The 24,584-nt window shown below is 40.1% G+C and overlaps 1 protein-coding gene across 3 annotated transcripts in view; it reads left to right on the top strand.

Annotated features, from left to right (window-relative positions):
* The first annotated feature begins 6,795 nt into the window (after nucleotides 1-6,795).
* LOC132834999 (AP2-associated protein kinase 1-like) overlaps nucleotides 6,796-24,584 on the top strand; it is a 77,373-nt gene continuing 59,584 nt past the window's right edge. For all 3 annotated transcript variants that reach the window (XM_060854220.1, XM_060854221.1, XM_060854222.1), the window contains exons 1-2: nucleotides 6,796-7,228; nucleotides 22,095-22,213. In XM_060854220.1, coding sequence (XP_060710203.1) covers nucleotides 7,075-7,228; nucleotides 22,095-22,213 — 273 coding nt within the window. In that variant the 5' untranslated portion in view covers nucleotides 6,796-7,074. The remainder of the gene's footprint in view (nucleotides 7,229-22,094; nucleotides 22,214-24,584) is intronic.

The raw sequence follows: 24,584 nt of genomic DNA on the forward strand, positions 1-24,584 counted from the left end.
TTTCAGGCAAAAGCCTTTCATCAGGAATGAGGTTTGTGAGTCAAAGGGATGGAGAGATAAATGGGAAGGAGGGTGGGGGAAGGTAGCTAAGTGTGTGATAGGTAGATGAAGGTGGGGGTAGTAGTGATAGGTTGGAGAGGAGGGTGGAGCAGATAGGTGGGAAGGAAGATGGACAGATAGGACAGGTCATGAGGGTGGTGCCGCATTGTATGGTTGGATCAGGGATAAGTTGGGGGTGGGGAAATGAGGAAACTGGTCAAATCCCCACAGTGATCCCATATAATTAGAGGGTCCCAAGGTGGAAGATGAGGCTTTCTTCCTCCAGGCGTCAGGTGGTTAGGATGTGGCGATGGACGAGGCCCAGGATTTGCATGAGTTGGAGGGGGAATTGAAGTGTTCAGCAATGGGGCATTGGGGTTGGTTGGTATACGTGTCCCGGAGATGTTCTCTGAAATGTTCTGCAAATAGCCATCCTGTCCCCTCAATGCACGTGTGGAAATGCAGGTAAAACTCTGATGGATGTGGAAGGCTCCTTTGGAGCCTTGGATGGAAGTGTGGGTGCAGGTTTTGTAATTGCTGTGCTGGCAGGAGAAGGTGCATGGACCTGACAAGAGAGTCACGGAGGGATTGGTCTTTAAGGAACGCAGATAGGGAAATATATCTCTGGTGGTGGGGTCCATTTGTAGGAGTTGGGATGTCATGTTCAGGTTGTACTAGAAGTTACTGAGGTCTCGTCTGGAGTACTGTGTCCAGTCTGGTCACCGTATTATAGGAAGGATATTATTAAGTTGGAGGGGTTTTAGAAGAGATTACCAAGATGTTGCTGGGAATAAAGAATTTATGTTTGAAAAATAGTGTGGAAAGGCTTGGACATTTTTCACTGTAGCGTAGGAAGTTGAAAGGTCAATTTATAAAAGTTTATAAAATCATGAGGGGTATAGATAAGGTGAATCACAGGTGTCTTTTCTCTGGAGTGGGCAATTTCAAGACCGGGAGCATATTTTTAATGTGAGAGGTGAAATATTTTTAGAGAGGATATTTATAGAGGAACTAGTCTTTTTATATAACACAGAGTGGTTTGTGTGTGGAATGAACTTCCAGAAAAAGTGGAGGATACTGGCAAAGTTACAACATTTAAAAGTGTTATGACGTAGAGGTGAACCCTTCTGGTAATTTAGCCAAATACCCAGTAAAGTATGTCTCGCCTCATAATTTGTTAAAACAGGAGTGACAGAGAACTCCCAGATTCCACAATTTAAAAGAAAATAATATCAATTTATTTTTAACACTAAAAGTGAACACAAAACTATTCACAATTGTAAGTCCCCCTTTCTCTTAACTGCTTATTATCTGCCTCCAACTCTATAACAATTTGCTGTTCGAACAAGACACTTAATAAAATTATATCAACCTAATTTCAAAACCACACAATCACTGTGTTCTATGTCTTCCTTTATCTGCTGAAGATCTTCCTTGGTCGTCTTCTTTCTATTTACTGCAAAAATGTTTCATATGAAAAGGTACCTTTGATAGAGCATGTTTCCTAATTTCTTGGAAAGCAAGATGTTAATTCTCTGTCCATTTCAGTCTCAATGGTAATTACTCTTTGACCAATTTTATGCCCCTCCCCCCACCCAAACATCAGATCTTCTCATTGATTTGATGTTGGCAAAACAATAAATTCAAACTCAATTGGGTTTTAATTTAAACAGATTGTGAAATGGAAAACTCAAATTTAACCAGTCAAATGTTACATGTTTTTGATTGTCCAGTACATTCTGGACTACCACCTAGGTGCTTGTTATCTCTCAGTTCAGATAGCATTCAATCTCTCTTAAAGATACAGTACATGCCTTCAACTTCATAACAAAAGACATTGTTATGAAGTTGAATAAGAAATGTTAGGAAAGATACAGGCCTAGAACAGGCAAGTGAGATTGGTTTAGTTTGGACTGATTGATCTGTTTCTGTGCTGTATGACTACGACTTTATGACTATGACTCTATGAATGTGGTTGCAACAAAATAGAAAGTGGACTTATGTCATACTTAATTGTTCAAGAAGATTTGAGACATGCCTAAAAAGGTACATTTAATTGATGCTGAGTCATTGGGGTAATTTTAATTCCAAATGAATAATGGTTTGGGGTGCATGGGTGGAGTGCAGCTACCATCTGCTATTTTGAAGACTAAGAGAATTGGAGTTAAAAAGCATCAGAAATGTTGCTGCAGGCACCATGCAAGACCTTTTTGAAGAGAATTGTTCATTGGTCACCATCTAGTCCAGTTACACAACCTTCATATTGAAATATAATTGAAGGATTGTAGCGTCTGCTCTTTCTGTTCTGGTTTTGGAGGCTGCATTTGCTATTTTGAAGTTGTTAGGCTGGCTGGTCTGGATTACAGAGCTTCTTTGCCAAAACATTTGGATTGCTACAAATGCTGACTTCTTTTGGTACCTAAACTGATCATTATGTTCCCCTACATTATGTCACAAACTATATATTTCAAAAATACATAATTGGCTGTAAAATAGGTTTTGAGGTGATAGGGTATATTATATATATGTAATTTCTATGACTCTTGTGGTCAGTGGTAGCATTCATATCCTTGAGACAGGAGGCCAGGGTTCAAGTTCCATCTACTACAGGAGTGTGTCATAACATATCTAAACAAGTGGAGTGAAAACATCTATAAATACAAGTTCTCTTTTTTATTTTCTCATTATTAGTATGACTTTGTTCTGGGCAAATTGCCTCATTATTTGTACATTGTTATTGATCTATATTTCAAAAAATAACTGCAATGTTATAAAGTAATTTCAAGGCATCTTGAGGTTTGAAAAGAGCTATATAATTATAAACTCTTCTTACAAATCATTTTCAGTGACAAATGCTTTTAGAGCACCAATAATCAAAACAACATGTTCTTTTACAGCATCTTTAACGTAATGAATGCCGAAAGGTGCTTCAGAGAAACATAATAAACAGATTACAGCATTAAGCCACATAAGCATATATTAGGGCATTTTTAAAAAGCTGGTTAGAATTATGTATTCAGGATTGGTTTAAATGATGAAAGCAGGTTAGAGGTAAGGCCCTGCAGCTGAAGACATGTCCACCAATGGTGGAGTGGCTGAAATCAGGGATGCTCAAGAAGTCAGAATTAAAGAAATGAGGGTGTCTTGAAGTCATACAGAGATAGAGAGGGACAGTGCATGACAGGATTTGAAAACAAGGATGAGATTTTGAAAATTGAAGTGTTGCTTAACTGGGAGATCGATGAGTACAGGAGTGATGCATGAAGGAAATTGGTGAGAGTTATGCCACCACTGCAGAGTTTTTGGATAATCTCAAATTTATAAAATTTAGAAAACAGAAGGCCAGCAGGAATGCTTTGCAATAATCTGAAGGTAAAAAAAGGTGTAGATGAGCTTAAGTTGAATGATGTTAAAATAGCTTTTGATGGCACAGATGGCTGGTCAGAAAGTTAATTTGGAAGCAAGTGCTTATCTTAACCCTAATCAATAAACAAAAAGGAGCAGAAAATTCCTAGACCAAAGGATAGCAGTCAGTAGCTTTGGAGTAGGTTTTCCTGTGGACATAGAGGGCAATAATTTCAATTTTCCAAACATCAAGTGGGAGGAAGTTTTGTCGGTCTAGTATTGCATTTGGCTAAGCAATGTGATAACTTCAAGACAGTGGCTGATGGAGGTAGTGGCAAGAGAAAGCAGAGTGTTATTGGCATACATGTGAAAACACTAGATATGAAAACAGAAAATGGTGGAAGTACTCAGTGAATCAGTCTGTGGAAAAAAAGAGAAACATTTCAGGCTAATGGCCTCATTAGAATTGAGAAAAATTAGAAATATGCTGTATTAGATTATAAGCTAGAAGGGCAGGAAGCTAGGAAAATAAATGAAAATTAAGTATTTGATATTGCTTACTAGTACAAGTGCCTGAAAGGATTAATGAGTGAAATGAGTTACTGCCCCTCGTATCAAGGCTGGATTTGACAAAATATAACATTAAGGAATCCTAGTGAAATTAGTCAATGGGAATCAGGGGGAAAAGCTTGCTATTATTGGAATCATACCTGGTACAAAGAAAGATGCCTGTAATTGTTTGAGTTCAGTCAGCTCCAGGTCATTCCTGCAGTTTTTCCTCAGGGTTGTAATTCTACTTCCAGATGCTTACAGTTACATCATCAATGACATTCTCTTCATCCTAAGGTCAGAAGTGGGCATGTTCACTGATGGCACCATTTGCAACTCCAAAATATACTGAAGCAGACCTTGTTTATGTTTACAATCATCAGTGAACATCACTTCATGATGAAGGGAAGACTGCTGATGAAACAGCTGAAGATGGTTGGGCAAAAATCATTAACCTGAGGAACTCTTGTAGAGATGTCCTGAAGCTGAGATTATAGGCATCCAACAATCACACACATCTTCCTCTAAGCTTGGTTGACTCCAACCAGCAGATAGTTCACACCTCCTCCCCCAATTCACAATGATTTCAGTGTTGCTAATGCTCCTTAATGCTAACTGATATGAATACAGAATAGTGGAGGCCTGAAAAATCAGAAATAAAAACAGAAAATAATGGCAGATTATTTCCAACTATTTTTATTATCGCATTGATGCTGAGAGTGTTTGGAGAAAAAGTCATTGTTCAGAAATGAGAAGAGTTAGAAAAAAAACCCATTAACAATCTGAAACAGGAGCAGAAGGACTGGTAGATATAAGCGCACAACTATTGAAGGTATCAGGGCAGATTGAAAATATTATCACAAAAGCTTATAAATCCTAAGCATTTTAAATGCAGGAATTGAGTACAAAAACAAGGCAGTTATGATAAAACTATATTAATAAGTTTACATTAACTGGAGTGTTGTGTCTAGTTCTGGGCACCAATCTTTTAGAAATATATGATGGCATTGGATTGGATGCTGAAAGAATCAAATAGTTAGCTCCAAAGATGAGGAACTTCAGTTATGCAGATAGATTAGAGAATCTTGGGCCATTCACCTTGGAGAAGATTAAGGGAAGAATTTTATACTGCTGCTCAAATCACAAGGGATTTGCTCAGAGTAGATAGTGTGGAACCATTCCTGATAATAACAAGCTGATAACCAGATGACACCAATTTAAGGTGATTGTTAAAAGAAGAAACAGAGACATGAGGGTGATCTTTCTTTGATGCGGTGAATGGTTAGGATATTTGGAACATATTACTGAGATAGAGTGAAGATCTGTCCTGTATTTAAAAGGACTGTCAATTATTTTGAATGTACCATGTCCCTGATGGGACATCTTTTGTTGTTTATTTCTAGGAGAATTTAATGATTGATCCTGGGAGTTTCCAGTGTGTGTGTGATTAAAAACAGAGCTGGAAATGTTGTGACCCAGCAAAATAATAGGTACTTTTTGGCTGACGTTAACCCACATACCCCTCACTGGTATGCGTCTCAAGAGCTCTCCTTTGTCTCATATTATAACTCTCCCCATCACAGACTCCTACTCCTCTCACATTTTCAGGGTGACCAACTGTCACAGGCTTTACAGGCCTACTTGCATTTCAAATAGTTACCCAAACATGTTTATTGTGAGGAAGGTCTTTTCCACATGTCTTCGATTTCTCATTTTTGAATATTCTTGCTTTCCCACTCACCATAACAAGATGTCCCTTATTTTACTCCTTTACAGTCTGTCACCTTACACATTTACCAACCCTATTATTCTCAGCACCCTCTCTCCTCCCATCTTGCTCACCATGTCACTTATGTTTTATAACATGGTTGTCATTGTGTAATAGAGAAAATTCAATCACTGTTTTCCAAAGTGAATTTGATTATGGTCAGAGAAAAAAAAAACTTGTGGCTATAGGGTGAAGGTGGGATAGAGGTGGTAGTACTAGGTGGATTGTTCTTGTAATGATATAAGAGTTGTCATGATAATGACTTGAGTATTACATATCCAATAAGATACAGTAGGGCACTTCATGGTTGTTGTCAGATCTGGGGCTGAAAGGTACTTTCTTACATTCCAGGTTGGAGGGTTATGAAATAAGTAAACAATCCAAAGCTAAATATGCACAACATGCCACAGGCAGTGGTGTTTCATGAGTTGGTAGGAGTATTGCCCAAGTTTTTGTGCAGTCCTATAACCTTTTGTGCATTGCCTCCATGCAACTGTCTGAAATGACTGGCACACCTGCAGTCTCTCTCTGGTTTGGGTGGCCTTAGAGAGGAGAGTCCAACAGGCTGGTAGAGAGACAGGGATTTTTGTTTTCAGGGAAGCTTTTGAGGATGTCCTTGAGGGGTTTCCTGCTATCCCACCTGATGTACCTTACCCAATCCTTCCTTCCCCCAGCACGGGGGTGGAAGAAGCACTAACAGCACAAACGGGAACAAAGAGAAAGAGCTCCCACTAAAAGTTGGCGAATTGAAGATTCGGTTTAGAAGAGAATTCATGTGACTCAAAACATTAACTTGTTTTCTCTCCACAGAGGCTGCCAGCGCTGCTGAGTTTCTCCTGCAATTTCTATTCTGCATCCACAATCCTTTGTTTCACAGTAAAGGTTGGTAAATATTTGTTCCAAGTTAAACACTTGATTCCAAGCCTGCTTTCTTCCTCAGCTCCTGGCGAAAGAGGGATGTAATCTTTCTATGCAAAGGAGCGGAATGGTATAGCAACACCTTGTCTTGAACACATCCTCTTGCTACCAATGCTGACTCAAGCGTGTCGTTCTGCTTTCGGTTCCGTTTCCGGTTCCGGCTGGAGGGAGGGGGCGGGGCTGGCGCCTGCCGCATGTTTTCCTCCCACCAGCTCAGTCCGCCAGGTAGCTGGCGGGGGGAGTGGGATGTGGGACCTTACACTCTCACAGAAAAACACAGCAGAGGACACTTACCTGACTCGGGGACAGAGATAGAGCGAGATCGCCGTCCAGCTGGATGAAGGTCACCATGCAATCGACGAGTTTACACTGACATAGGAGAGAGGAAGAGAAGTCACCGACCAGCACCTCTCTCTCTGTCTCACATACGCACACGGTTCCCAACGGCATTGGGGATGAAGAAGTTTTTCGATGCCCGGAGGGAGGGTGCGGCCGCTGCGGGAGGTGCGGCCGGACAGTCAGGCAGCGCCGGCGGGTGGTCCTCGTTCCAGGGTAAAGTGTACGCGGTGGGCCGCTACCAGGTGACGGTGGAGGAGCTGATCGCGGAAGGTAATGACTTGGGGGTGGGTGGGTAACGTGTGTGTCTGAAGGGGGGCTTGGGCGGGGCGAAGTGGGTAGTGGTGGGAAGGGGCACGAGGATCTGCCCCGATCCGAGAGGCGCGAGCCCCCGCCCCGCGCGCGAGGAGGGCTTTAAACCACAGCTCGCGTTCTGGAACGGAGATCCGTTACACTGTCACCTGTCCAGAGGGGGAGGGGGAGAGATGGGGAGAGAGAGGGAGGGGGGCGAAGAAAGGTCAATGAATGGTCAACCTCACAATCTCAATTCAATGACACAAGTCTGTCATTGACATATCCTGAATAAACATTCGGGAAGAGATGGTTCCAGTTTTGGACTTGTTTTTTTCAACGCAATGTCCTTTTACATAAAGTAAGTTCCCTATTTTTAACACGTTCTCAAAAAAAAACTGTTTTTCTTCTCACCCCATCAAAATCCACCGCTGGATAATCTGGGTCACTTTCCTAGAAGGGTCAAATGGACCGACCTGATGGATTTCTTTTCAAATTGGGATTGGTAGGCTCGAGGTTGAGATAGAGGATGTTTCTCTTCACTTGTCCTGGGGGCCATGGGTTATTCAGAATCAAGTGTTTTGCATGTAAAAGAATTCAGAGACTTGTTTTCCCAGTTTTAGCTTGTGAAACTTGCTTGAAGTGGAGGGTTAGGAAATAAGTAAACAATCCAAAGCTTGGATGAAACTTGGTTGAAGCTAAGTTGGAGAAGTAATTGAGTCAGAAAGGAATGAAAGGAAGTGTTGATGGGGGTGGGGGGTGGGAGGTTGCTGGGAGAGAGAGGAAGAGGCTGTTAACATTGATAAACATAATCTGTTTCAGTAACAATGCCCGTTTCTGTTCTGAAAATTGTGTATTGCTATTTAAAATATGGTTGTTCAGCTTTTTAAAAAAAGTTTCGCCTTTCCAAAGTCAAATGCCTTTTAAGACTGCGTGAAGTAAGTGGACAACTTCTCAGTTTTTTTTTAAAAGAACAAATGTTTGTAATCACTTATTTCTCCAAGGTTAGGTTTGGTGATAGTCAAACAGCGCCTCTGTTCTGTTGAAATCCTAAACCCCGGATATGTAAAGATTGCATGAAGTAAAGTGAGTGCTGGAGGTGTGAAATTGAGATTGAAGCTGGAAAGTTGCTTGATTAGTATTTGGCCAAAGTTCGATTTTCAACTTTAACCCTCTATTACCATTGGTTTCCAAATATTTGGCACTATTTCTTTGATTTGTCTGGTCATGGCTGATTACCCTTTTTATTTATGTTGCTAAAAGGATAAGAACAAGGAATCGGAGTAGGCAATGCAACTCTTCAAGTCTGCTCTGCCATTCTTGGCTGATCTTCTGTCGATCTCAACTCCACTTTCCTGTCCATTCACTCCCCATAACCCCTCAACTCCAATAACTAAATTAACTCAGTGCCCTGGCATCCACCATACTCTTAATTCATGACCATTTGAGAGAACTAATTTCTCCTCAATTGTATTTTAAATCTGTTACCCATTATCCAGCATGATTGCGCATTTGAGATTGCCCTAAGAGGAAACATCCTTTCTACGTCTATTTAGTCAAAAGTCTTTGGCATTGTGTATACCTCAATTAGATCTCTGTCTTGATTCCAGAGAGTAAGACAATCTTGCATGTCTGTAATCAGTCTAGAGAATCTTCTTGAACTGCCTCCAATGCATCTATACCCCCTACAGGAAATCAAAACTGTGTACACTATTCCAGGTGTAGAATCCCTACAATGCAGCAAAAGGCCATTCAGCTCATTGAGCCTGCACTGACCCACAGAAGAGCATTCCATATAGACCCATCTAGCCCCACCTTTTCCCATAACCCCACTTTTACATGGCTAATCCACCTAGCATGTGCATCCCTGGACACTACAGGGACATTTTGCCATGGTTAATCCACCTAACCTGCACATCTTTGGATTGTCAGAAGAAACTAGAGCTTCTGGCAGAATCCCACACAGACATAGGGAGAACTTGTAAACTCTATGCAGACAGTAACCCAAATCTGGATTCAAACCTTGGTTCCTGATGCTGAGGCACATGCGCTGACCACTGTCTCAATGTATGGTTTCACTAATAGCTTATACAGTTGCAGCAACACTTCCTTACTTTTATTCTCTCTTCCTTTAGCAATAAATGCCAAAATTGCATTTGCTTCTCTTATTACCTGCTGTACCTACTGTCATTCATCCATGAGGACACCCAGAACCCTCTGTACTGAAGCGCTCTGAAGTTCTTCATTTTGATAAGTTGCTTTTCAGTTCTTCCAACCAAATAGATAACATCATATTTATCTACATTAGACTCTATCTGCCAAGCTTAGGCCCATTCACCTAACCTATCTATTTCCATTTGTAATTTTTTAAATTTCTTCAGTGCAACTTGCTTTTCCAACTGTTTTAGTATCATCTGCAAATTTGGGCTATAGTACCCTCCATCTCTGCATCAAAGTAGATTATGAGCAGTTGGGGCACAAGGAGTGGATCCTGTGATACCTCATTATGTGACAACCAGAAAAAGACTTATTTTTGCTGACTCTCTGCTTTCTGTAGGTTAGCTAATCCTCCATCCTCTAAATTATCAAAAAGATATACAATTTCACAAATGTGAAATAACATAGATTTGGCAAATAGAGTTAAGGAGAATCCAAAGGTGTTCTACGGATACTTTTTTGTCCTTAATGTAACTAGTGAGAGATCAGCATGGCAGCCTAAGTGTGGAACCGCAGGAGCTGGGGGAGATACTAAATGAGTATTTTGCATCAGTGTTTACTGTGGTGAAGGACATGGAAGATAGAGAACTTGGGGAATTAAATAGCGACATTTTGAAAAATATCTATGTTACAGAGGGGGAGGTGCTGGACATCTTAAAATGCATGAAGTTGGATAAATTGCTGGGATCTCTGTGGGTAGCCAGGTCAGTGATTGCTGGGCCCCTCATTTGGGTGATAGACTTGGGTGAATTGGTAGAAGTCTGAATGTTGCTAATGTTGTGCCAATATTTAAGAAAGGTGGTAAGGAAAAGCAGGAAACTTATAGACTGATGAGCCTGGCATCAATGGTGGGCATGTTGTTGGAGGGAATCCTGAGGGACAAGTTTTACATCTATTTGGAAAGGCAAGGACTAATTAGGGATAGTCAACATGGCTTTGTGTGTGGGAAATCATGTCTCACTAACTTGATTGAGTTTTGTGAAGAAGTAACGAAGAAGATTGATGAAGGCAGAACAGTGGACGTGGCCTACAGAGGAACCTCAATTATTTTTTTTTAAATTAGATTACTTACAGTGTGGAAACAGGCCCTTCGGCCCAACAAGTCCACACCGACCCGCCGAAGCGCAATCCACCCATACCCCTACATATACCCCTTACCTAACACTACGGGCAATTTAGCATGGCCAATTCACCTGACCCGCACATCTTTGGACTGTGGGAAGAAACCGGAGCACCCGGAGGAAACCCACGCAGACACGGGGAGAACGTGCAAACTCCACACAGTCAGTCGCCTGAGGTGGGAATTGAACCCAGGTCCCTGGCGCTGTGAGGCAGCAGTGCTAACCACTGTGCCACCGTGCCGCCCATACGTTCTCCCCGTGTCTGCGGCATTTGATTAGCTGAATTTCAGATTATCCGAACAAGATCGCAAGGACCCGATGCTTGGCTGACTATGTTATCCGGCATTCGATTAACCGAATGAAATACACTCCACCTGTGTCCATTGGATAATCAATGTTCCTCTGTATATGGACTTCAGCAAGGCGTTCATCATGGTAGACTGTTTAGCAAGGTTAGATTACATGGAACTTAGATACTTTAATTACAGCTAGATTGGAGAGGCAGACAAGCACCTGTCATAAAGGTAGTGAAGTTCTAGAGTGTGTCTGGAGTAGTTTCCTACAGTCATATGTCCTGGATGTAACAAGGGGACAAGCAATATTGGATTTGCTAATGAGTTACAAGTTGGATTTAATTAACAACTTATTTGTACATGAACATTTACCCAATAGCAATCATAAGATGATCAAGTTCAGTATAGCATTTGAGTGAAAAACATGAATTAGTATTGGAGTTCTAGATTTGGATAAGGCTGACTTTTAACGTATTGAGACAGAGACTGTCCATAGTAAACTGGGAAAGTCTACTAATGGGCAGAGCAACTGAAGAACAGTGGATATTTAAAGAAACATTTTACGCAATACAAAACCAGTTTATATGCCTGAGAGGGAAAAACTTCACAGTAACAAAAAAAGCCTTGACAATTACAGAGATAAGGACAGTATAAAACTAAAGGAAAAACCTTACAAAAGTGCAAAAACAAAATGGATCCTGCTGAATAGGAAAGATACAAATACCAGCAAAGGGTGTTAAAACAGGTTCTAAGAGCTACTAAAAGGAATTATGAAAAAAAGCTTGCCATGGTTATCAAAATTAATGAGAAATTTATAGTTCAAATTTTGGGAGAAGATTTGTAGCTCAGGTGCTCGTTGTTGTGGTTCTGTTCGCTGAGCTGGGAATTTGTGTTGCAGACGTTTCGTCCCCTGTCTAGGTGACATCCTCAGTGCGTAGGAGCCTCCTGTGAAGCGCTTCTGTGATCTATCCTCCGGCATTTGTAGTGGTTTGAATCTGCCGCTTCTGATTGTCAGTTCCAGCTGTCCGTTGCAGTGGTCGGTATGTTGGGTCCAGGTTGATGTGATTATTGATTGAATCTGTGGGTGAGTGCCATGCCTCTTGGAATTCCCTGGCTGTTCTCTGTTTGGCTTGTCCTATAATAGTAGTGTTGTCCCAGTCGAATTCATGTTGCTTGTCATCTGCATGTGTGGCTACTAAGGATAGCTGGTCGTGTCGTTTCGTGGCTAGTTGACACGACCATGTATCCTTAGTAGCCACACACGCAGATGACAAGCAACATGAATTTGACTGGGACAACACTACTATTATAGGACAGATGGTCAGGAGCACTACAGACTGAAAGTGAGGTTATTGTCAGTGACTGGGAAAATGGCAGACATTTGCCTCAGTATTTGTAGTGAAAAGAAGGACAGCTTGTTGGACGTCCAGAGGAAATTAAGAGGATTGGAGGAAGGACTACATACGATGACCATAAATAAAATATTGGTAATGAGGAAATTATGGAATTAACAAGTGACAAGTGCCTGTGAACTGCCAGTTTCCATTCGAGGCTAGATTGGGAGAGGCAGACAAGCACCTGTCATAAAGGTAGTGAAGTTCTAGAGTGTGTCTGGAGTAGTTTCCTACAGTCATATGTCCTGGATGTAACAAGGGGACAAGCAATATTGGATTTGGTAATGAGTTACAAGTTGGAAGTAGGGAGCATATTGTAGACAACCTGACTGTAATCTTTGAAAGTTCCCTACTGTGTATAGGAGTCGTTCCTCTGGATTGGAAAATTGTATGTCACTCTGTTTTAAGAAGGGCAAAAGAGGAAAACCAGGGGATTACAGATCATTTAGCCTAACATCTGTAGTGGGGTAATTGTTCAAGTGTATACTTAAGAATGGGGTAACTGAACACCTTGAAAATTTTCACTTAATCAGGGAGAGCCTGGATGAATTCATGGACAGGTATGTTATACTTGACAAACCTCATTGGGTGTTTTTTGAAGAGGTGACTAAGGTAGTGGACAGGGCTTTGTCTGTAGATGTTGTTTATCTGGACTTCTAGAAGGCACTTGATAAAGTTCCACGTAATTGAGGGCAAATTACTGATGTGGCTGGGAAATGAGTTGAGTAGCAGGTGACGGAAGGCAGGGATAATGCGTAGGTACTCAGATTGGCAGGATGTGTCCTGTGGTGTTCCACAAGGATTGGTGTTTGGTCCTCAATTATTCACATTCATTATGAATGACTTGCATAATGCCATAGTCATATATCTAAATATGCTGATGACATAAATTTAAACAGCATTATAGATCATGCAGATGATAGCCCAGTATGTTGCAAAATGATATAAAAATGGTAGAATGTAATTTCAAAGTGTCAATAAATGTGTTATGATTTAATTTTGTTTTCCAAGAATCTAACAGCAATAGTTCTCTTCAAATTGAAAATTAATTCAACCCTTTGGAGAATGAGAAGTTCTGGGTACAAAAGGTTAGCAGGACATGAAATATGCTATCTCTAGTGATGCCCATGTTAAGTCAAAGTGAATGTAATTCAAGATTTTGTTGAAAGGTATAGAAAATATTAAAGTCAAGATGTTATGATCTATTCTATGATTCAAGAGTTGATGAGTCTTAAGAACTCTTGAACTGCGCACTTTAAGTAGGATATGGCGATCTACATAGGGCACAAGACAGAATTGTACAACAGACATGAATTAGGAGCAGGAGTGGACCTCTCAAGCCTGCTTTATCATTCAATTTGATCGTGGCTGATCTGATTACTTTACATTCCCAATTATTCCTGAGATAGCAGCCTAGAGAAGACACTTAAATAAAGCACACCTTTGTTTTGAAATGCAATTTACAGAGCAATTTGATAATGATTTAAGAATAGGAACAGCTATTTTTTATATATCCATTTGCATCAATTACATTTATTCACATCTAATTTAATCTTGTATGCCACTTGATCATTCAAATAATTCTGAAAATGTGGCTCAATACATTGTATTGCACTGCCAGTTTTTGGGGAAGGGATAAGATTTTCAGTATACATAATGAAAATTCATATTCAGCTTCAGCCTGATTCTTGAATATCAGGTGATAAGGCCTTATTAGGGTAAATGGTGCAAAGTGTTCCCCCACCCCTGAGAAACAAACTGGCTGATGTGTCTCTAGTGAAAGAGATGCTTATTTCGAACTGTACCATAGGTGATTATGAAATGTAATTACTTATATATCTTTTAGTTCATTTCAGAGCGTTATGGATGCACTGTTGATGCAAATATATGATGATGAGATTGATAGATTTTTGGAATGAGGAAAAATGTTTTCACAAATTTTACTGATTATATTTAGGTTATCATAACTAGTACAAAAGAGAGGATACTTACCAAAGGCAGTGATTTTCCGTTTGTCGACTGTAGGATTCCAATTTGAGATGCTGGGCACAGTTGCTTGATCAAATGAAAATTAAGTGTTGAAAAATACCTCCATTCTATAGCAGCTGGCTGCACAAGGGATGTCAAGAATACCTAATGTGAATATTACGAAATTATTTTTCTATTTGTGATGCGTTTGTTCAGTTTATATTTCATGGTAATTGAATCTGTAGTCTCCAGAATTACACTCCATCAAAAAAGCCTCATTAGACTTTGCTAGAATGTACATTATTACGTACCATTAACTGCCCAGACGAGGACTAAAGTGCTGTGCTAAAATCAATGGTAGTCAGTATTTTAGGATCCTGATTTCCTGTTACTGTATGTAGAAAAGCTATTGCAAACAGAAGCTATTGAATATATTTGTTTTGGCATGCTTTGCAGCATCAGCTTTTTTGCTTCAGAATTCCTTGTTCAGTCTCCTAGGATATGTTGTTGCATTTCATACCCATTTAATCTTTTCTGTTGGTGATGCCTACTTTTCTAATTTGTAGGCACCTCCAATGGATGTTCTTTGCTGTGTTAACAGATTATGCATGTAAATTTTCAATTTGAATGCAAGAATTCTGGAAATTTGCTATCTGGCATTTGTGTTTTCTCTTTTTTTTTTGTTGCCTGTTTCTTACCTAACTTTTGAGTTGGGGACTGGAAAGTTCAGGAGGTAGTTTGAAAGTTGACCTTTTCCATTGTTTTTGGCTTAACACCCAAAAGGCTTAACACCAATAAAAGTCTTAACACCCATTCTCCGGATTCCAAAATTTACCTTTGCTGTTCACTCTGGTTGAACCAGAACACACAATATTCAGCTGTTCCTCAAATCCCCATGTATCCATTACTAAACAGGATATTTCTACAAATAGCTCATCCTCTGTTTCCACATTTACTCTATCCAAAACCCACATACACAATGGTTACCTCAGTGCTTAACAATTTGAATGCCTTCTATATTGATTACTGGGTTTCTGAATAAAAGATTGTGATTTTTCATAATTCTTGCAAGCATTTAGAGACTTGCGGCATACTGCTAGTCACAGGTCTCCGATCTGTAAAATAACTCTTCACCAGCACCTTCTGTCTCCTACTTTTACCCTAGGACCTTACCATTAAGTGTATAAATCCTGCTAAGATTTGCTTTCCCAAAATGCAGCACCTTGCATTTATCTGAATTTAACTCCATCTGCCACTTCTCAGCCCATTTGGCCCATCTGGTCCAGATCCTGTTGTAATCTGAGGTAACCCTCTTTTGCTGTCCACTACACCTCCAATTTTGGTGTCACCTGCAAACTTACTAACTGTACTTCTTGCGCTTGCATCCAAATTATTTATGTAAATGACAAAAAGTAGAGGTCCTAGTACCAATCCTTGTGGCACTCCACTGGTCACAGGCCTCCAGTCTCAAAAACAATCCTCCACCACCACCCTCTGCCTTCTACCTTTGAGCCAGTTCTGTATCCAAATGGCTAGTTCTCCCTGTATTCCATGAGATCTAACCTTGCTAATCAGTTTCCCATGGGGAACCTTGTCGAACGCCTTACTGAAATCCAAATAGATCACATCTACTGCTCTGCCCTCTTCAATCTTCTTTGGTACTTCAAAAAACTCAATCAAGTTTGTGAGAAATGATTTCCTATGCACAAAGCCATGTTGACCATCCCGAATCAGTCCTTGCTTTTCCAAATACATGTACATCTTGTCCCTCAGGATTCCCTCCAACAACTTGCCCACCACCAAGGTCAGGCTCACTGGTCTATAGTTCCCTGGCTTGTCTTTACCGCCCTTCTTAAACAGTGGCACCATGTTTGCCAATCTCCAGTCTTCCGGCACCTCACCTGTGACAATCAATGATACAAATATCTCAGCAAGAGGCCCAGCAATCACTTCTCTAGCTTCCCACAGAGTTCTCGGGTACCCCTGACCAGATGCTGGGGATTTATTCACCTTCAACCATTTCAAGGCATCCAGCACTTCCTCCTCTGTAATCTGAGCATTTTGTGACATGTCCCTACAGTCTATATTTTCCATATCCTTTTCCACAGTAAATACTGATGCAAAATATTCATTTAGTATCTCCCCCATTTTCTGTGGCTCCACACAAAGGCTGCCTTGCTGATCTTTGAGGGGCCCTATTCTCTCCCTAGTAACCCTTTTGTCCTTAATGTATTTGTAAAACCCCTTTGGATTCTCCTTAATTGTATTCTCCTTAATTGTATTTGCCAATGCTATCTCATGTCCCCTTTTTGCCCTCCTGATTTCCCTCTCAAGTATACTCCCCCTTCCTTTATACTCTTCTTAGGATTCACTCGATCTATCCTGTCTATACCTGACATATGCTTCCTTCTTTTTCTTAACCAAACCCTCAATTTCTTTAGTCATCCAGCATTCCCTATACCTACCCGCCTTCCCTTTCATCCTGACAGGAATATACTTTCTCTGGATTCTTGTTATCTCATTTCTGAAGGCTTCCTATTTTCCAGCCGTCCCTTTACCTGCAAACATCTGCCTCCAATCAGCTTTCAAATGTTCTTGCCTATTACCATCAAAATTGGCCTTTCTCCAATTTAGAACTTCAACTTTTACATCTGGTCTATCCTTTTCCATCACCATTTTAAAACAAATAGAATTGTGGTTGCTGGCCCCAAAGTGCTCCCCCACTGACATCTCAGTCACCTGCCCTGCCTTACTTTCCAAGAGTAGGTCAAGTTTTGCACCTTCTCTATTAGGTACATCCACATACTGAATCAGAATCCCCACCAACAACTTACCCACCGCTAACATCAGGCTCACCAGTCTATAGTTCCTTGGCTTTTCCTTACCACCTTCCTTAAATAATGTCACTACCAGCCTCCAGATTTCTCTGTGCTAAGATACTCAATCATTGCTGACCTGCTTGGTTTCTAATCTTCTAAATTATGGCATTCAAGTTCTTCCTTTGTTTTCAGAAACTTGTACCCTACAATGCAGTTGAATTCAGTGTATCAAAGAGCATACTGCTTGAATTTTGGAAGGCAAGCAAACAGTTTTAATTAAGTAGTGACTTAAATATAAATGTAGTTTGATAGCTTGTCAATTTAACTGTTAGTTTTTCATTGTGCAAAATAGGTTTTGCAAAAGTAAATTTTCTTCCACTTATATTCTAAATTTACCTTACTTTCAAGTGTGTTCTTTGTAATGAGATGTAAATTGAGAACTTCTTTCACTTTGCTTTGAATTACAGTACTCTGAAACAACCAAGACTTAAAAATCTACTTTAAGGGGGAGTCCAGAACTAGAGGGCATAGGTTTAGGGTGAGAGGGGAAAGATAGAAAAGAGACCTAAGGGGCAACGTTTTCATGCAGCGGGTGGTACGTGTATGGAATGAGCTGCCAGGGACATGGTGGAGGCTAGTACAACTGCAACATTTTAAAAGTCATCTGAATGGGTATATGAATAGGAAGAGTTTAGAGGGATATGGGCCGGGTGCTGGCAGCTGGGAGCAGATTGGGTTGGGATATCTGGCCAGCATGGACGAGTTGGACCGAAGGGTCTGGTTCTGTGTTGTGTATCTCTATGACTGTCTCAAAATGTAGACAGTCACTTGAAATATTGTTAAATGTATTTTAACTAATATGACCACATCTAAAATGGGCTCCTATCTGACTGCTTGTGGTTCTGACCATACACTTGATGCTATTGGGATTAAATATAATGAAAAATTTCATTTTTGAGAAGGCGAAGTAGAGAAAGTCAGATACAAATGAACTTCTCAACTTCATAATGGTTTCCTTTTTCATTTCTATGCAGATACCTTGTTAATTTAGACGACCGCCTACTACCCTCAACCTGTCACAGATAATAAACTACGACCTGTATTCACTGCATAAGAACTGCTTGTGAAGAAAATTAATTTCTTGTCACAAAATCTATACCATTGATTTAATGGGGAAATCATTTAAATGTTAATATTTCTTCACCTACTGTGTGACAATGCACATTCATCCTTCTTAATATTTGCATGAGCTGACAGCTGTACATTGAATCACACCTTATAGTCAATGTCTCAGACCTTGCCATATTGAAAAGACAGTAGTAAATTACGTGATGCACGTATACGCAGGTGGGAAGGAGTTGTCCTGGGAGTCCCAAAATTGACTCTTGATCCCAGTGAGGTCTCAGTTCCAATATGGGCAAAGAAACTTCTTGCTCATTACCACCCACTACCCTCCCTCAGGTATTGAATCATTTCTCCTCCATGTAATACACCCTTTGAAGAAGTGCTAAGGTTGGAGGACTTGGTGTGGGGGGTGGGGGCTTCAATATCTATTACCAAAAGTGGCTTGGTTGCAGTACAACTGACTGGAATAAAGTCATAAAGATCTAGCAACACAAAGCTGCATTTCCATAAAGTACTAGAGACCATCTGCAGCAGCAGAATTGTTTTCTGCTGCAGTTTGTACTCTCAGCATGTTTGTCTACTGTTTCCATCAAATCAAGAATCCAAGAGACATTTGACAGACCGAAAAGGGGCGGCACGGTGGCTCAGTGGTTAGCACTGCTGCCTCACAATACCAGGGTTCCAGGTTCAACTGTAGCCTCGGGTGACTGTGTGGAGTTTGCGCATTCTGCCCGTGTCCGCGTGGGCTTCTTCCGGGTGCTCTGGTTTCCTCCCACAGTCCAAATATATGCAGGCCAGGTGAATTGGGCATGCTAAATTGCCCATTAGTCAGAGGGAAATGGTTCTGAGTGGGTTACTCTTTGGAGGCAATTGCTAAGTAGTTGCAATTTTTCCACACTAAGTAATCTGATCTATATGTAGAACTGCAGGAGATGGGTGAGGTCCTTAATCATTCTCCATAGTAAACACGGAGGGGAAATACGTGAAGACTTTGGAACTTGGGGAACTAAGTGGTGATATCTTGGGGACAGTCCATATCACAGTAGAGGAGGTGTTGGATGTATTAGAATGTATGAAGGTGGATACATCTCCTGATCCTGACCACATATATCCAAGAATACTGCAAAAGGCGAGAGAAGAAATTGCGGGGACCTAGCTGATATTTTTTGTCCCAGGTAAGGTCCTGGAAGATTGGGGGGTAGCGAGTGCTGTCCCTTATTCGAGAAGGGCTACAAAGAAAAGCCTGGGAAGCAATAAGCCTAGCATCTGTAGTGGGTAAGTTACTTGAGAACATTCTGAAATGAGATATACATGCATTTGGAAAGACAGGGTTTAATTAGGAGTAGTCAACATGGCTTTGTGCATGGAAGATCATGCCTCACAAATTTCTTGGAATTCTTTGATGAAGTGACCAGGAAGGTTGACGATGGCAGTGTGGTAGATGTAGCCTGTGTAGATTTCAGAAAGGCCTTCAATAAGGTTCTACATGGTAGGCTGCTCTGGAAGGTTAGATTTCATGGAATCTAAGGGAAGCTGGCAAATTGGATACGCAACTGGCTTGGTGACAGGAAGCAGAGAGTAATAGTAGAAAGATGCTTGTCAGAATGTAGGCCTGTGACTGAGTGCCTCAGGGGTTGGGGCTTAGCCCGTTATCTGTATTTGGATGAGAAAGTACAAGGCATGATTAGTAACTTTGCTGGTGAAACTAAAATAGGCAGTATCATGGGACAATGAGAAAGGTTATCAGAAATTGCAGCAGGACCTTGATCAGCTGGGGAAGTGGGCTGAGAAATGGCAAATGGAGTTTAATATGGATAAGTGTGAGGTGTTATATTTTGGAAAATCAAATCAAGGCAGGAGTTTCATTGTGAACATGTATAGTGAAACAGAGGGACCTTGGAATTCAGGGGTATGGTTCTCTGAAAGTGGAGTCACAGCTACGTAGGGAAGTGAAGAAAGATTTTGGCACACTGGCCTTCATCAGTCAGGGCATTGAGTATAGACGTTGGAAAGTTATGTTGCAGTTATACAGGATGTTGGTGACGGCCCAGTTGGAGTATTGTGTTCAGTTTTGGTCATCTTGCCTTGGGAAGGATGTTATTAAACTGGAAAGAGTGCAGAAGAAATTTACAAGGATGTTGTCTGACTTGATGGTCTAAGTTATTAGGAGAGATTGGGCAAGCTAGGACTTTTTCCTTTAGAGTGTAGGACACTAAGACAGAGAGACTTATAGAGGTGCATAAAATCTTATGAGATAAGGATAGGATGTATGCACTCCATCTTTTTTCTTTGGGGAATTGAGGACTAGAGGGCATCAGTTTAAGGTTAGAGGGGAAAGAATAAAAGGGAACCTGAAGGGCAGCGTTTTTGCACAGAGGGTGGAATGAGATGCCAGTGGATGTGGTTGAGGCAGGTGCAGTAACAACATTGAAAAGGCATTTGGCCAAATATTTGGATAGGAAAGGTCTAGAAGGATATGGGCCAAGTGCAGGAAAATGGAGTTGGCATGGATGGACATTTTGTTTGGCATGGACCAGTTTGGCCAAATGCCCTGTCTCCATGCTGTAGCACTCTATGACTCTATAATTTGACTACCCTCTCCAAAGATTATTTTTCAAACTTGGCATTTTTGTTTTTTTTTGTGTGATTTTAAATTTGTACCTTCTCAAGCATCACACCAACCAGTTGAAATAATATGTTACTCTCAACAATAACAATCTTTAATGTCAAAGCCTTTTGTCGAAGAATTGAGTTTTAACAGTAATGCTGAGAACCCTGACTTTTCAACTATCTAACATCGTAATAAGTCTGAATGGGTGCCTGCTCTTCATTTTTAATGTAGATTTTTTAATGACTTAGTTCCATTTGATATCTGACATCCATAATATGAACTGTGTGTGTATAAATGACATTTGGTCTTCTGGCATATCTCCTGGAGTGACGTTGGCAAAATTTGTTTGATAATCTACTGTAAAATGCTTGCATGTTTTACAGCATTAAAGATGCTGCATAGGGCGAAGAGGGTGTCCAGCTACAGATAGGTTTAGCTAGGGAGGAATGGGGTAAAGAGTAGGGGTCATGAGGGGAAAGGCTAAAGGGTTCCTTGAGAGGTTGGACATTTTTGCTTCACTCAAGCCTATAAGATACACCTCTGTTCCTTATGGAGCTAATGGTTGCATTCTCCTTTGCATTGGTGAATTTCCCCAGTCCTGGGAAAGATCGTAAGACCATTCAGAGTCCGGCTCCAAAATGTGCTGCAGCTGTCTTGTCTGACATGAGAATACCCTGCCTTGTCCCTGTCCCTCTGTCTCTCAACCACCCCAACCCTTCACAGATACACATACTGTTCGGGCTATGACTGCAGATTTAGCATCCACAATGGTCATGTATCCTCTTGAGAAATTCACACAAAAATCTGTTCCCTTTGTTTCCTGATGTGACCAAGGTTAGCAGCTCCTCCGGGTATAGTGGTCTTTGCACAGATTCCCCTCTTCACCCTAATATTCACATCACCTGTGATACTCGCACCATATTCACTCCTGCCATGAGGGCTCTGTTGACTTTTTATGTTCTCTGTGATGCTAGTTTTCTTTCACTCAGGTTCCTTGATAAATATTTGTAATCTGGTTCTCTTTAGAAATGTTTAATGGTGGAGTTATAATTGAGACTTACTTAAAACTGAGGCTTATTGTACCAGATCTATTCTTCTTCTGTTGCCCAGATTTTGATGCATCAGTTACCAAGGTGACTGAAGTAAAAGATATTGTATGATTAATTTAAAAACCATTGTTATTTATTAATTACGTGGCAACTTAGTGTGAGTGTGGTGAAATTTTAAAACTACAGAACACAGATATTGAATTTCATTATTTGTAATGCATTTCTAACCATATTGTTTTTCATTTCTTTAGGTGGATTTGCAATAGTGTTTTTAGTCAAGACTGTCAGTGGTGTAAGGTGTGCTCTGAAACGAATGTGTGTAAACAGTGAACATGACCTCCAAGTTTGTAAGCAGGAAATTGCCATTATGGTAAGAAAAGTGATGGTCACCATAAAACTGGAAAATCTGATTTCTGTTCCAGCATTCCATGCAATTTGCTGTGCAATTTATAGCAGTGTTTCTTTTAAAAAAAAAATTGGAAGTTTCCTTAATTTAACAAAACTGAAATGATTTGGTAGCTGACAGGAACCTGGCTTGATGGATTATGTTTTGATTTGTTTGGTTTTACCAAAGTGGCCTCTTGTCGAAACATAGGCAGCAATGACACAGAATTTGCTTTAACAATAAAAAGATGTTTGTTAACAATGGAAATGTTGATGAAACAGAGAAACAAAACAATCTATTTATAACACATTCAACAATTTTTAAATGCACATTAAAAGTATCGTATTAATGCCAAAACACTTTTTAAAAACTGAAAAGAAACAAAACAGCTTTTGTACAATATCTGAAATGTAACCCTGGTAAAGAACCCCAAACTCCACTTGTGCAATACTCTCTCAGACATTCCTGTAGCTAACACCCAGTAGGTTTGAGTCACATGTGACTTCAAGTTTTAGATTGGAACTGCAAATAGTTTTTCCTGGAGCTATCACACACCTGAGCTCTGATGTATTCAGATTTAAGTAATTTTATCCCATCACTTCCTGTCTGGAACAAATATTAACTCTTCACTCTAAGGTCATATAGTTCATTGTGTACTCTTTTTCCTTCTCAGGAACATTGGTCTATATACAGCCATCCTGTTCCAAGGACCTCACAGGACTACTCAAAACGCAAAGTAAAAACTTAAAAACTACAAGTCCCCTGTTTCTCAGCTGAGAGTGTTTTCCTTAACCTTTAAAAAACACATTTTCCAGAAGTCTCCAACAAAACTTGAAGACCCATTATTTACCTTGCATGATCATAAAGTAGTCTAAAATAAACAGAAGTCGTTAGCGGTTCGCACAAAGTTTAAAGCCAGGCCTCAAAAAAATTGTTTTTTAAAATGAATCACCATGGTTACAGAAATACTTAATTATCACATTTAGAGACATATGATTCTGTGGGTTACCAACTCAAAATCCAAACTTAGAATATATGATTGTTAAAAAATATTGATGTAAATCACGCAGTTAACATCATAGAAACTAATAACTAAGATCTGGAAGCCTTTCTTTTCCTACTGCAAAGAAGATGCTAAATGCACTACCTGCAACCTCTATATGCTGTAAAGTCTAGACAGAAGTGCACATGAAGTTCTGACACACGAGTATGGGACGAGAAGAGCATATCAGAGGACAATACAACATACCTAATACCTTTTGATCTAATTTACATGCAAATGAGAGCTGTTTCCTCTGCAGTAACATAAACATTTTCCAAACAGCTTTCCTTCTAGACATTGTTCTCCTGTCCTTCTTGACTGTCTGGAAAAAGCAACAAAATAGTTTACAGAAACTGAACCATGAGGAACTAAAGCCAAACACAGAAATAATATAATCAAAGTGAAAGCAATTAGAGCTAGATTATTTGCAGAAAGTCAAATTTTTCTTCAATGAAATGCCCACAAATTTAAAGCATTGCTGTTCAAAGATGCCAAAATTTTATCTCCGGATTCTTCGTGGAACCTCGGCAGAATTAGGGTTAGAAGCCAGGCAGCAATGCAACTTTCAGTTTATTTAATGGGGACTCCCCTTGTCCCACATTTCCTATTAAAATGTCATGCATTTGATATCAGTATACAGATTCAAATTAGAGGCAATCCAAATGTTGTCACCTATTGAAATGGAAGAAATAAATTTAGATCAAACTTGTATCGCAGAGTCCTTTTTATCTATGATTCAATACCATGACCTGTTTGTTTTAATGATTCACTTAACCCAACTATGAGACATTATTTCTCAAATGTGTAATTTTCTGTTTTTTCACAACAATCTCGTGATGGACATCTTGGAAGAAGCAAATTTTTAGTCAATTTCTAAACTTTGACTTTCAAAATTTTAATAATATTTGAAAGAAATACACATGCAGGAGTACTGCACTGTGAAGTGTTGTACATTGGATGTGATCTTTTTTGACAACTAAATGTTTCGTCCATCACTGAGTTTCTATGTCTGCATCTCACCATTTGGTGACTTATGCTAGAGCAATATTTCACCAACAATGCCAATCCTCTTGTCACAATCAGAAAGAAAACTACTGATACCACGTCTGAACTCCATATGAAAAGTGTCAATTTTGTTGATTGTGACAATGTCAAGTAACCCTCATGGTGTCCACTTAGCTGATTGCACCTCAAACATCAATTTGGTGATCTTTTTCTTAGGAACCTTTTTGGACAGTCTTGAAGCAGTTTGTTTGCATGTGGTCATCAGGTGCAGAGCTGAGTAGATCTTCTGATTTGCATAGGATAAAACTA

This window comes from Hemiscyllium ocellatum, chromosome 43 (assembly GCF_020745735.1).
Source record: "Hemiscyllium ocellatum isolate sHemOce1 chromosome 43, sHemOce1.pat.X.cur, whole genome shotgun sequence".
NCBI classification, from domain to species: Eukaryota; Metazoa; Chordata; class Chondrichthyes; order Orectolobiformes; family Hemiscylliidae; genus Hemiscyllium; species Hemiscyllium ocellatum.